The 15,205-nt window shown below is 34.3% G+C and overlaps 1 protein-coding gene across 1 annotated transcript in view; it reads right to left on the minus strand.

The window, feature by feature from the left end:
* Positions 1-7,335: 7,335 nt before the first annotated feature.
* BRWD3 (bromodomain and WD repeat domain containing 3) overlaps positions 7,336-15,205 on the minus strand; it is a 136,906-nt gene continuing 129,036 nt past the window's right edge. Inside the window, exons 37-41 of the mRNA XM_030806889.1 lie at positions 14,763-14,915; positions 13,231-13,394; positions 12,751-12,848; positions 12,094-12,252; positions 7,336-8,125 (exon numbers count right to left, since the gene is read on the minus strand). Coding sequence (XP_030662749.1) covers positions 7,371-8,125; positions 12,094-12,252; positions 12,751-12,848; positions 13,231-13,394; positions 14,763-14,915 — 1,329 coding nt within the window. The 3' untranslated portion in view covers positions 7,336-7,370. The remainder of the gene's footprint in view (positions 8,126-12,093; positions 12,253-12,750; positions 12,849-13,230; positions 13,395-14,762; positions 14,916-15,205) is intronic.

Here is a 15,205-nt window from a genome sequence, read left to right on the forward strand (position 1 = left end):
CCTTCAACTACTGTTGTTTTAGTAACTTCTTTTTCTTATGAAAACGACTAACCACATGTAGAATAAAAATGAACACAAATCTACAAAAGTAAAAGCATTACTTGGTAATTTCATGACTATGAGGATATCATGGGCATATTTTTTGCTCTATAGGGTCAGACTAGACAAAAACACTTGTTTTATAGACAATACTGAATCTAATTTATAAATTAAAATTTAACATATGGAAATAATTCAGAACTACCAGCACTTATTAATATTTTAGATGAATAATACTCAAGGGTAACAAAACAGTACTTTTCAAATGGTCTATTACACACTTTGTTATGCAAATTTCATTTAAACATATTGTAAGCTTTTTTTAAAGCCAAGTGAGGAGGGAACATGTTAGCAGTTTCCTTGACTTAAATTACTTAACAGACTACACAAAATTGCCAGTACAAATTAACATGTTGTTATACAAATTCTAACTAGAATTGCAACATGACAAAAATCAACCACAAAAATCCTTAAAAACGAATAAGCTCCATCAATTAATATTAGTCACCTAAATTAAAGAATTTAAAATGTTTTTATTTCTTCATATATTTACTTACAAAACTTATAAAACTGAAGAGAACTGCAAAGATGCTGACCAGGCGGCAATTCAAAATGTAATTCAAAATTAATACTAGAATCAGAAAGACTTTAAGTCTCCAACATCAAATTAAATATTTGTTAATTAATAACTGTTAAAATTAGATGTCTAGAATAATTAAAATTATAAGATTTTATAACTATAATTAGATGTTTATAATCTGTAGATAAGAACTTCATTAAGGCAATTGTCACAGATGGCAAAGAAAAATCTATTAAAGTTACATAGGAAGGAAAGGAAAATGTTTCCCTAGAATTTGGGGGGAAAAAATCGATACCATAAAAAGTTAACTTCATTTAATATTATTGTTTGATCTACCTGTGTTTTGTAGCATTAAAAAGCCCTTAGGTATTTATATAAATGACCTGAGAAAGCAACTGTAAGCGTATAGGCTTAACTATCCCACCAAAAATCCCATTCAAAAGATCAACCCACGGCCTCAATATATTGGTTTTATTTTGCACATTTTTGTAAAGTAGCTTTAAATTGTCAAGAACATATAATTGAGAGAGGATGGAGAGCACCTTTTTCTTGACCTTCTCAACTTGGAAAAAAAATGGATCCCCAGGCTGGAGTGCAGTGGCATGATCACAGTTCACTGCAGCCTTGACCTCCCAGGCTCAAGTGATCCTCCCACCTGTCTCCCAAGTACCTGGGACTTACAGGCACACACAACCACGCCCAGCTAATTAAAAAAAAATTGTTTTGTAGATACGGTGTCTCACTATGCTGCCCAGGCTGGTCTTGAACTCCTAGGCTCAAATAATCTTCCCACCATGGCCTCCCAAAGTGCTGAGATTATAAGCGTGAGTCACTGTGCCTGGCCTTAACCAAAAATTTTTAATGTAAGATTTTTATATCCTTAAAAAGGGCTATCTCTAACCAATTAAGCAACTAAACAAAAATACCAAACAACTTATCTCCACTTCAATCTCTGAATATTGTAAAAAATCAGGCTACTTTTTTCCTAAATGCATTTTTTTATTCTAAATACACAAAATAGACAGTATATATATCAAAGATACAGTCCAGTCTTTGGCCAGCTTATTTATCTTGAACCTGGTGGAATGTTTGCCACTGGGAGACAAATTCTGGGTAACTATATAGGTTATGAATGTTCCTGTTAGAGCATTCAGATCATCTCACCTCACTTCTCTCTCTCCTACACTTACACTGAATTAAAGCACCATTTACAGTATAGGTAATCTGACTATATATTTTAAAATGTCAGGGATATATAACTCAGCTGTTAAAAGTTATGAGTCATAAATATATTAGAGATCTATTCATTTTGAAAAGCTCTGCAAAACAAAATGTTGACAAATGCTTTGCAGGCTGTTATTGAATGCACCAAGCAGCCCACATTTAAAGTGTAAACATCATGTTTATTATCCTAAAAGTGACCCAAAGAATATTTGTAATGTCTAAGATGAAAACAAAAAACAAAACCTTTTCTTTGATAGGAAGAAGCATCCTAGTTTCTCAGATTAAAAAATAATAGTAATAAAATATTCCATGACAAAGAAACAAGAAAGACCTAAGAGTTACATGTTACAATCTCTAAAGCTGAATAGGTAACTCCATATTTCTTTCTTCTGGTTAATTTTTCTCTGGTATATAAATTAAGGCATAAAGCAGCAAGAGTGCAATTGATTCCAAACAACTTGGAATTTTATTGTAAACATCCCATAAAGAATGGCAACAAATTAGTCCAGTTTTTTTGTCTTCGAAGATAATTGCTTATAATGACTGATAACTGCCAAACAAAACATCTTTTATAAATCAAGCCAGTTGAGATTACCTTTTTTACTGAATTTTAGTTTAACGGACATTTTGCCCATATACAATATCATATCAACTATGAACTGATTTTCCATCTTAAAATGTATGGATACCAAGAACAAAAAAAAGGTACAGTTATGTTAATACTGTGTAAGAGATTACAAAAGACAAGAATGATAAGTTACAGGACAAAGAAATAAATTACTGATTGCCATCACCACAGTATTGTTTAAGAATTAACATTTGTAGTACTGCCTAATGTGTATCTGGTGACATATGCAAAAACACATTTCCCAACTGGATTTCTAAATACTTCTGCATATCATTTTAAAATTCAATTACCAATGGTGGTTTCATTATGTATCAATAGTTTTATTTTTTAAGAAAATACTTATCATGCTTTTATATGTCAAAGTCTCACATTCTAGATTTAATTTAGAAGAAATGGGCATACATGTAAATAAACAAACACAACTTAATTCTAAACTGCAGGGCCTTTCTACTATACTTCTCCCATCAATGAATCAAAAATTGCCAATCTTAAGTGTGGTAAATTAGGTGCAGTTTTCATGGCAGAAAGGAAAGTGAGGATAAAAGTAAGCAGGATTGAAAAGATGAAAAAAGAAATAATCAAGAATAAGGGTATATAGGCCAGGCATGGTGGCTCACGCCTGTAATCCCAGCACTTTGGGAGGTCGAGGTGAGGAAGGAAGGAAGGAGGGAAGGGAGGGAGGGAGGGAGGAAGGAAGGAAGGGAGGGAGGGAGGGAGGGAGGGAGGAAGGAAGGAAGGAAGGAAGGAAGGAAGGAAGGAAGGAAGGAAGGAAGGAAAGAAGGAAGGAAAGAAGGAAGGAAGGAAGGAGAAAAGAGAAAAGAAAGAAATCTGAGTGCTACCCATATTCCACAAAATATAGCACCATGAAAAAACTTAATTTTATGATGCATTTAATCGAAACTTGGTAAAGAAGCTTTGCTAAAAGATGAGAAACAAAAAAGCATGAAAATACTTTCACACTAATTTTTGAAGTAAGCAATAAAAGTGACCTTAGAATATTCTATTTCTGATAAACCTTTCATAAAGCCTCACGTTCCACAAAAATATTGGGGATGGGGTTAGCATTTAAAACAATGGACTTTACATGTCGAAAGTTCCCTTCCCCTAGAACTATTCATCTCAGAACTCAAAATGTTACTGTAATTGTTTAAAAGGCTAGACACAAAGTATACTGAAAATTATATATGATGCAAGTCTCCCTTTTATGGATGTGAAAATTCCAACTTAAGTACCAGTTGGTAAATGTACATAAAATGATTTCCAACATACATCAGCTAGTAAAAGGTGTTTAATTCCCCATTACCACAAACATACAAATTTTTGAAAAATGCTCAAAAAAGTTTTATCAAAAAGTTAGAAGTGGCATTTATATCTTTCTCTTTCAATCACTCTATTATTGTCTGATGACAATCTATGGGATTAAAACAAAAACAACAAAAAGATAAATAACAGAAATGTACTTAAAAGTATTAGAAGGCTGAGTTAAATATCTGAGCACACAGTTGTGCAGAATGAGATTTATAATTTTACTCAGTTACTTTGTTACTTTGCATCTGGGTGAAACAAAGTGTTATAGAGAAGAATTCCAACACAAGCCTGATTTCTGGGGAGGGAAAAAAAAGAAAAAAAATTAAAAAGGGAAATAAAAAGAATAGAGGGACACAGGTATATGACAAAACCTGGATTGGTTATCTAGAAGGCATAATGAAATGGATGATCAAGCAGTAAATATACAGGCTAAGAGCTGTAGAGAGGCAAAAAGTTGGCAGACTGTCCTCCATACAAAATGTTCTCTTGTTTCGAATGTCTGAGATAAGGTGTGCCAAGTTGGGGAAAAAACTTTACACACATACAAGGGCACAAACACACATATACAAAAATTTAGTAATTAGGCTAGTAGGCTATTGAATGTTTTAGAGAGCATCCTATTGCTGAAAGAGAAACACACAGTAAGCCATAGAAGAAACACACAATTCAGATTTTATAAATATATACACACACTAAGATCTTAAAGCTGGGAATTTAAACATTATTAGCATTTATGAGAAATATTACAGCTCACTGACTATTCATATCTAGCATAGGATTAGGTTTATACATGTATATGCTCTCATGGGCCTAAATATAACAGTGGTTTTTCTTAGCAATTTAAGATTTAGGCTTTTCTTCAAAATTCTTTGTTCATTTCGTACTTGCTTTGCTATGGCTGGACCCAGATTTTACGTAGGTTTAAAGGGCACCAAAGAAATTAAAATGATAAAGTAATCAATGTGATACTAATTACAACACATTCACAGGAGGTGGTATTACAAGAAAGCAAAGTGTAAACTGGGGGGAAAAAAAGTCCAGATATAAAAGTAAAAATACTATCTTCCAAACTTTTATTTTCACACTTATTAAAATAATTTGCATGCAAACAGAAAATTATCTGTTTGTTTAATAAATGATAACTATGTTTATCTAACATACCCTGATGACTAACTCTTTAAATCTTAATAACTGAAATAAACATTACAGCAAAATGCTGTTCACTAATATTTTCACAGTATTTCACTACATATAAAATATGCTTTAAAATGTCTTCAGCCTTATTATTCTAATTATCTAATTCTAGAAAATCTTGACATTTGGGAAATAAATGTGGCATTTTTATTTTTCAAAATAAATTATAAATAAAGCTCCAGATAGCCAAAATCACACAAATGTCAATTCTTCTACATTTCAAGAGGTCAGCTCTTCATAGAAGAATGTCAACAAAAAATTTCACACTAAAATGATACATGTGATCCATATTTGGGTATATCCAGGAATTTAAGTAACTATGTTACTTAGATCAGGATAAGCCAAAGTATTATTGATTTCAGGAATACAGGCACAATTTAGTCTAAATGCCCAAGAGATAAATAACCGAAACAGCACATTTTAGCAAAAATCAAATGTAGTTTCAAATAGGAACGTTTTGAATCTCTACTATGGTTTAAAGTGGCAGCTGAGTTACAACCAGAAGTAGTTTTGGTTTAGTGAAAAAAAGACTACAACAAAAAAATAGCTTGGTCTGCTGTCTAGTAACAGAAGTTAGTGCCATTAACAATTCACAACAATACTTTCTCTTAAAGCCTGAACATCATTTCTACTCCAAGTGAAAACTGCTTGAAGATGTTAGTCCAAGAATAACCCTACTGCCGACCCTACCAAAAAAGCAAAGTTTTATGTGTGTACGCCTTCCTCTGCGCTTAAGGGTTTTTGGATGCATGAAATGACTGAAAGCATGAGACAAACACATTAGCTTAAGAAATATCCTGGGATAGCTAGGTATACACTAAGAAGTCTGTTTTATCCCATGAGTCTGATCTAAGTGCAACAAATTTGCTGCTACAGAAACAGAAATTGATTATTATCCCTCTTACCCCAGAAATGTAAGTATCTAACAAATGAACAAATCTGTGATATTAAATTTGGGGAGCCATGTGCACTCTACTGCTGTAAACAAGACATAAGGGTTTTTAAAGATGTTTTTTATCTATAAAATAATGATTCACAACATGAGTGTGCAGTGCAATAAGGTTCTTTCCTGAAAGACTAGAACAGAAGAACCCTTTGGAATGATATGAGCAGAATCTATAAGTTGATTCATAATACTAGCTAGCCAAAACATTCCAAATCAAACCAGGTGCTTTGTTAAACTTTAAGATTCAAATGAAAACCAGTAACTCACAGCTGTTAAATGGTAAGTGGAGCAGAAATATATAAGCAGTAGCCCAAGTCTACTTACATAAATATGTTCTAAGAAAGCCTAAGGTGGTAAAGCATACTATACTTATGAAACTTTGTTAATTACAATTATTAATTTGAGAGCCAATACAATTATTAACAACCTCTCAGCTTATAACTTATGGGTATTCATTCCTACTAAGCTTGTTCTATTTCTCCTTAGTCAGTAAGGAATAACAGCATCTATTTTCCTTAATGTTTCCAGTAGTTGTAGTTAAGAGGTAGCTGAGCTACTGTTCAAAGAAGTTGTTCTTTGTGGATGAGGATTTTTCAAATGTTTAAGTTATTTAAGCTACACAAATTCTATTAATGCAATAAAATGTGATAGGAAAAAAATTGATGCGGGAAACTTTTGCATTTGGCACCTTGTCTAGATTGATACCTCAAGTATTCTTTTTTAATAAAGTTAATGCACACATCAGAACACACCACGAAGATCTGCTACATATTTACAAGGCACCAACCCTTTCTCACCTTTAACGTGAATTATGCAAATCAATGAAAAGCATATCAAGATCCCCCCACCCCCCAAAAAACTGTAGTATAAATATATACTTCAGTTCAGTACAAGTCATGAAAGTTTGGCCTGGGAAGAGTAAAATAATCCAGATCGCTCTTACAATATAGAAACTGTAAACATTTAATAGCTGCCTTTAGGATTGGTGTATTGTGCAAAAGTTATTATTACTGGGTATAGGAATCAAAATGGCAAAAACAAACTATATAAAACTCTGTAAGAAGGTGCTATACTTCTGTGATACAAAAGCAAAAGAGGGCTATTCTACTGAGATAAAAATGTCATGCTACTCTTAAGAAGCTGAATGCTCCTTTAATGTAGTAAATCTGTAGTGTCTGTGTTGTGTTTCGTGTGTGTGTGTGTGTGTGTGTGTGTTTGTGTGTGTGTGGGCAGAATTTCTTTTAATTTAAGGCCTAATGAGTAAGGCTTATTTGAACAAATGAAGTGTGGAGATCAAAAGTCTTGAAACAAATGTATACTGGCATAAATGGAAAAGCACCAATGTGAAAGGAAGCAGAAGTCCCCACACAACTTGCTTTGTAGATTTCCTGGTAAATTCCCTGCAGTAGAAGGCCATTGAATTTTTTAAGTTATTCTAAATTTATTAACTGTTAATAATTCCATCCCATGAGATGGCTAACCCTGGCTTTTTCTGTCATTTTACGCACTCTGCCTGATCTGGATGTACCAAGATTCAGAGGATCCTCAGTGGACACAAAATTGTCATTATCAGAATCATCATTATATAAAACAGTCCTCCTGCCTTGGTTTCTTGTTTTAATTCGAGGCAGTCTACTGAAACGTCCTGAAAACATGGTATCAAATTCATCATCTGCAATACGTGCTCGTTTGGCTCTGGTAGCTCCTCTAGAAGCACCTCTTCCTCCTCTCCCCCTTCCCCTCCCCCTAGTGCCACCTCCACCTCTTCCTCGACTCCCTCGTCCCCTGCCTCCTCTTCCTCTGCCTCCTCTACTCCATCTACCCCATCTTCCCCATCTGCCTCTTCCTCCTGTGCCTCTGGTCTTCCAATTTCTTTTTCCATTGCCATGTTGCTTTCTGAGTTTTCTTTTAGGTCTGGTTTGTATGAATTTGCTATAATCATGGTCTCCATCTACGTAATCTTGATCTGTTCTGGAAGTTGATTCAGAGTCAGAGTCAGAACCACAGGTACTTTCAGAACTTAAACTGGATCCTAACTCTCCACTCTCTGAGGTGGATAAATGAGATTTCTCTTTTGTTTCTTTTTTCTCTTTGTCTTCTCCTCCCATGTTTTCATCTTCTTCTGATGCACTAAGTAGTTTTCTCTTGATTCCTGTCCGGGGCTCTCTGCCATCACCATTTGTAAGGGGTCCATCAAGGGAGTGATCTAAATTAAAATGAATGATTTTTAATAGTTAAGCTTTGACATTGACAAAATGGTTATTTAGGTTCAAAAACAGTCTACAGTTCCCCAAAATATGTGGAATACAATCATGGAGGGTGTCAAAGTAAGAACTTAAATTTCTTCAAAATAGAAGATATTAAAGTGTTTATTTTTGTCTGCTTTTTTGGGAGGGGGAGGAGAATATGGGGGTGGAATGATGGCAATGAGGTTTAGGCAGAAGTTTTAAGGGCCTACTTCAGGAAGAATTACCTGAGAACACTAATTAGTATAGTTTTATTCATTTGGTCAATAAATTTTTATTCATTATCTACTATTAGCAAGGCATTGCTAGAAGCTTTGAATATGGCAATGAAAGGGACAGTCCTTCCTCTTGGAATTTATATTTTAGTGGGAATACCTTAAAAGATAATAAAGTGAATAAATTAATAATAAAATTTCACACAGACATGTTATAAAGAGGATTAAAAAAAGAGTGTATATGTGTAGAAGGGAGTGTATTTTAGATAGGGAAGACTTCTCTACAGAGGTAGTATTAGAAGAAATAACTGAATGAAGTCAGATGTAGGGAAAGAACATTCCAGAGGAGGGAACAGAAAGCAAGCCAGTATAACCAGAGTGGAATAGGAAAACAGTGAGTAGTAGGAGATGAGTGCCAGTGGAGAGTTTTAAGCTGGAGAAAGAATCTGATTTACACTTTTAAAATAGTATGGTTGCTGTATATAAAAAAGATCACAGGGGAGGCAAGACTGAAAGTGGAAGGACAGACCGGTTGGACATCCACTGCAGTATTCTAGGTAAGACATGATCAATAGATGTGATGATGTGATTATATTTGGAATATTTTCTTCTAGAGAAACCTTTAATTTCAAAGGTTGAACTGATGGGACTTGCTGACAGACTATATGTCAAATGTCAAGCACAGAATGAAGACTGACTCCTAGGTTTTATGGCCAAAGCAACTGGGTGAATGGTAGAGATATTTTGCCAAGGTAGAGAACACTGAAGGAGCAACAGGTTTGAGTAGGGCTCAAGATTCCATTTTAGATGTTGACAGAGATCCAAGAAAAGACATTTAAAAAAAAAAAAGAAATAAAGAGCGGGTAAATATACCAGTCTGGAGCTGAGGGGAGAGGGTGGAGCTGGAGATATAATTGTGGAAATTTTCAGTAAAGAGGTAATACTTAGGGTAATGAGAACTAGGAGAGCTCACTGAGTGAGTAAGTAAAGAGAGACAAGGTGGCTGAAGACTGAGACCTGAGATGTTCAAACATTTAAAGATAAAGAAGAACCAACAAAGAAAATGGAGGACCAGCCAGTGGGGTAGGAAGGAAACAAGAGAGCAGACTGGAAGAATTGAAAAGAAGTAAGACTAGGGCTACAGATAATTACAAGATTAATCTAATAAATCTGGAGGTTATGGACTGAATTGTGTCCCTTCAAAATTCATATGTGGAAGCCCTAACCCCCGAAGTGACTGCATTTGGAGATCAGGGCATTTAGGGAGGTAATCAAGGTTAAATGAGGTTATATGGGTGGGACTATAACTCAACAGGACTGATGTTCTTACAGGAAGAGGAAGAGATACTAGAGGTATTTCCCTCTGTCTCTCTGTAGAGGCAAGGCCACGTGACGACAAAGCAAGAAGGTGGACATATAGAAGCCAGGGAAAAAGCCCTTATCAGATGCCCACCCATATGGCACTTTGACATTGGACTTAGCCTCCAGCTCTGTGAGAAGATGAATGTCTGCTGTTTAAGCCACCCAGTCTGTGGTATCTTGTTATGGAAACCCAAGCTGACTAATACTCTAGGCTGGAGACTAAGGTGATAGCAGGAGAAACTATATAGAAGATTTAAGTGGTATTAAAGAGTCGTGGAATTCACAAAACTTGGCAACTGACTAGGTATGAGGGATAAATGAAGAGTCAAAAAACACTGTGAGATTTTAAACTGGGTGGCAAGAAAGATGGTTATGCCATTAACTAAAATAGTGAGCACAGAAAAAGAAGCAAGTTTCAGATGCAAAGATAAGCAACCAAATATTTTTATTTTTTTATTTTTTAAGGAAGCACTTGGAAATTATTCTAATAGAATAAAGAGATATTTAAGCTCTGCATATGCATTTGGAGAGTCATCACATCAAGATGACGGATGCAGTCATTAGATTCCTTTATTTGTGGAAGACAAAAACAAGCAAAAAACAGTGGCAAACTGCAAATACAGAGCAGTAGAGTCAAAGAGAAGAAACAGAAATAAGAGATATAGGCTAATCAATAGAGTATAGAAGCTTATAAGTAGAGTTCATAGAGAAGGTAGTCAACAACATGCAGTGATACAGAGATTGAGAAGTTAAAAACTAAAAAAAGACACTAGCTGGCCACTGAAGAGTACTGATGAGTGTGAGAACAGCTTTTGAAGGGTGGTTGGGACAGACACCACACTATAAAGGATAAACGACTCTGCGGATGAGAAAAGCAAAATAGATGAAGGAAGCATGGGTTAATCTTGGCAGTGGAAGGAAGGGTAAAATGAAAAAAGGCAATGGCATAAGTATGCAAGATCAGAGGAGACACTAAAGATATAAATTGGGAAAAACAAAGGCACTAATTATTTTCAAGTAATCAAATATGTTTCAATATTTCTTACATAGCCACTATAAAATATCTTCGGAAAAGCCTATTTTTAAGTTATTTGATGGTTAAATAACAATGGATAAGCTACTTAATCTTGCATTAAAACGTATATAAAAAAATCTATATTCCAATAAAATTATTTGTAAAAGCATATTAACTATTCTTCACAAACTTCAAATAGCTGAACATGTTAGAACTTTCTCTGAATACATTCAAGGTCCCTAATATAGGACTAAGTGTAAGAAGAAAGTTTGACTAACAATAAACTTCAAATATTTATGATAATTGATATCCCTTTTATGGTCCAAGATAGATGCACATAATGAATTAGGTCAGTGTTTCTTTTTAAGTAGTGAACATTTTTCTCCTAATAAAAAGTAAAATAGCATCTCCTTATATGAAATAACAAACAGAACTGTCTGGTTAAATGCAGAAGGTTCTTCTGAGAATGCCTGAAGTACTTTTGTGGATGCCCCAGAAACGGGCAGGGTACAGTCTGAAAACCACTGACTTTGTGATATAGCAGGCCCCTAAGGAAGAGGATATCTGACTTATATAACTGGAAAACCTTCAGGAAGGTGGTAGAAGCGGTTATTGACTGAAAGAAGGCTCATTTTTCAGCCCAGACTCATATTTTTACTGTAGTGGGCCACAAAAATATGAGACCTATTTAAAGATGACTTTGGAAACTCTCCTTTCTTACTAATGTGAAAAATATGAAAAATCCTAAATGTGTCTTCATGTGCTTGGGGAAAGAACTCTTCATTTAGTTTTTTCTCCCAATTCCTGTTATTTATTTATTTTTGAGACAGAGTCTCACTCTGTCACACAGGCTGGAGTGCAGTGGCACAATCACAGCTCACTGTAGTCTCCTACTCCTGGCTAAAGCGCTCCTCCCACCTCAGCTTCCAGAGTAGGTGGGAGTCGTGTGCCACCACATGTGGCTACATTTTTTTTTTTTTTTTTTGGTAGAGATTAGGTCTTGCTTTGTTGTCCAGGCTGATCTCGATCTCCTGGCCTCAAGTGATCCTCCCACTTCAGCTTCCTAAAGTGGTGGGATTACAGGTGTGAGCCACCATGCCTGGCCCCATTTTACATTTTAAGACTAAAATACATTTGAAAATAGCTATTGGAAATCTGCTAATGGCCTGTTCCCAGTTATGACTATGAAATGCTATCTGACTCATACGTTACAAAATTCTCATTAACTATAAGGATATACTAGTTTTTAGTATGTCAACATGTCAGCTTTTAAATGATTTATCTGCTATCATAAAGAAATAAATAATAAATGTCTTGTCCTGTATTTATTTCCTACCTTGTTTAACTGGCAAAACTCTATTCCGAAATGATTTGGCTTTCCCTGGGTCATGGCTATTTCCACTTCGGCTATATCCACCGAAGCTCGATGAAGAAAATGGCCCATCTGGCTCATCATCAAGTAGATATAGTGAAAGCCCTTCAGCAGCATCTGAAACTTGCATTTTAAAAGATTTTAATACTAACATAATTATCATGTTTTCAGGAAAGTTAAACAGGCTACTTTTTGAAACCATATCTCTGTTATTTTATTCTAACACCAAAATTATAAGTTTCTCTCAGAAAATGATATGAATATTTTGAGAACAAAGGGTTGAATGTCAGAAAAACTTGTCCAATTGCACATCATAAATTTTCAAATATTATGTTGGTAAATATATTGTAGATAAGTGCTCTGAGATATAGACATTAATCATTTAATCATAAAATTTTAAAACTAAGAGACTTTTCATGTAGTCTAATAAAGAAAATTAATCATATGGCCTAATGCCATACTCAGGGACACAAAACTAGCAAGTAGAATTGGGAATAAAACACAACTTTTAAAAATCTAAATCCATTGTTCTTTGCACTATAAACCATGCTGCCTCTTCTATATTCTTAATATCAGAATTAAACCGAGATACAGAACACCAAAAACAAAAGACATATTTACCAGGAGATGAGAAAGGAGAGCTAGTCCTGGCATAAGATACTGAGGTATTCTGGTCATTTTTAGGCTGCAACTTCATTTGTTTCTGCTTCCCTTTTGGACTAGAAGTAAAAATATGTAACAACGAGCATTTTTTTTTTCTGTTAGCAACATATTATGATAGACAGTATGATACAAAGAGGTATCAAGAGGTATCAAGGTCAGGTATTAGCTGACCAAAGAGGAAGTGCCCTAAAATTCATAAAATAGATAATTTGACAGTGAAACTTCAATCATTAAAATTTAAAAAAAGTTTCTGGGATGGTAAAACCCACATAAATAGTGCTTTTGACTACTAACTCTACATAGGCGTAAGAGTTTAGGAAACAAACAAACGAAAAAGACCTCTTGGGATCTCCTCAAACTATTCATAAACTTTCACAAATTAGGTAATACATACAAAATGCTTTGAGAACAAAAAATGCTGCATCAATATAATGATACCTAGGTGCTCCACTACTAGATAATGAACTGCTGCTGCTTCTTAGGCGTTTTCTGTACCGTGGCCTTCTCCTCTTCTGACTCTGGATTGCTGACTTATATTCAGAGATGATATTTTTGATATGACTTTCAAATAAGGCAGATAATCGCAGCATCATGCTATAGATCTGAGAAGGCAGAAATTACACAGTCTTAACTAGTTTTATATTTTAAAAAAAGGTATAAACATGCCTAGACCAGTATTAAGCATCATCATTACAGACAAAATATTTGTTCACTTGAAAAATTCTTCTCAAATAACTAAAGTAAGATACCATTTTCACCTAAAAGTAAATGTTTTTCAAATATAGTATTCAATGTTCTAAAAGGTAGGGAAAAAAAGACTCTGATACAATGCAAGAGAGAATGTAAATTGAAACAGCATTCTAAAGGACAATCTTTTGGACACACATCCTTTGGCTAGTAATTTTACTTCTGGGAATTTGTCCTAAGGAAATATCACAGAATTATATACATAAAAAATATATTCAATAATGTTAAAGATATTACCTATAGTATTATTCATGTAAAACAAATAACTGGAAACAACCTAAATCCCTAGCCAAAGAACACTGGTTAGTATAACATAAAACAACCACACAACAGAATACCATTAAAAACCTTGTTTTCAAAGAGTCATGATGATACAGGAAAACATTCATAATACTTAAGTAACAAAAAATGCTTCAAAATACGAAATCTACTATTTTAAAAAATTTGTAAGCATATGTAGATATAGGTTAATGTAGAAAATCCTGGAAGTAAACAGTAACTGTAAGTAAAAATAGGGGATAGGTTTCACAGGTGATTTTTGTTTTCTTCTTTATACTTCTCTGTATTTCCCAAACTTTCTATAGAAAATGTTACTCTAGCAATCAGGATCAAGGTGGGGGAGGGGGAAGCAAGTGTAAACAAATTATGTTTGCAGAAATTAGTGGAAATGCATTTTCCATAAAGTGGAAGTAGGCAAGTATATATTTACTGTGCAACTGATTAAAAGCTGATCAGATACCAGTGATTTCAAAAGAAAAACTTAATTACTATTTTTCCATTCTCAATATACTTTAAGTTCTGACAAAATATAGGGAAAATATTAAATGTGAGTATAAATAAGCAGTTACAACTTCCCAAGATGGTTCATTATTTGTTAGAATAAATGGAACATACATATTCAGAGCTAATAAAAATATTTCACATAAATTAACACTGTCAATAACCTTTCTATTTATTAAGTCACTTATTAGATATATTAAAGTGTACTTAAATTACTACCTCTCCTCTCCTTGTTTTTTCTCTGGTACCTATAAATATTTATTACTAAAGAGTAAAGAGACAAGTAAGAGAAAGGAAAAGGTGGTTAATTTCAGAATGACTGCTAAATGTATCTTTATGCATGCCTAACAAGCAATCCATGTTTCAAAAAAGATACTGAGGATCAATTTTCAATAACTGGTTAAAGAAAACTGCCTGATAATTAACCCAACTAATAATCATACCCTTGACTTTTTATTAGAGGTATAAGCTTTGGAGTTGTTGAATATTTGGCGAACATCCTTATAAAATTCCAGAGGACTACCATAGTTTCCTGCTTCCAAAGTTTCTTTCACAGTGCTGAAGTCCACAGGAGTATCTATAACATCTTGATAATCCTACAAAGAAGAATGTGTTATTAAATACTCAAACTGCATAGCAATATTAAGGAATACAATGGGACTAAAATTGGTATCACCTACTACAATCCACCATGAAATAAACACATTGCTTTTCAATGTGCCAACTACCTCCCCACAACCCCAAAACATCTTTTGGTGGCTCATAAAAACAGCAGAAGTCTGTGGGAAAGCCTTAGCCCTCACACCACTGTAATAACCGTAAATAACTATGAAGGTAAAGAATAGAAAATCCATAGCCTTTGGCTTCATCTCTACAGCTTCCATGT

This window comes from Nomascus leucogenys, chromosome X (genome assembly GCF_006542625.1).
Source record: "Nomascus leucogenys isolate Asia chromosome X, Asia_NLE_v1, whole genome shotgun sequence".
NCBI lineage: Eukaryota > Metazoa > Chordata > Mammalia > Primates > Hylobatidae > Nomascus > Nomascus leucogenys.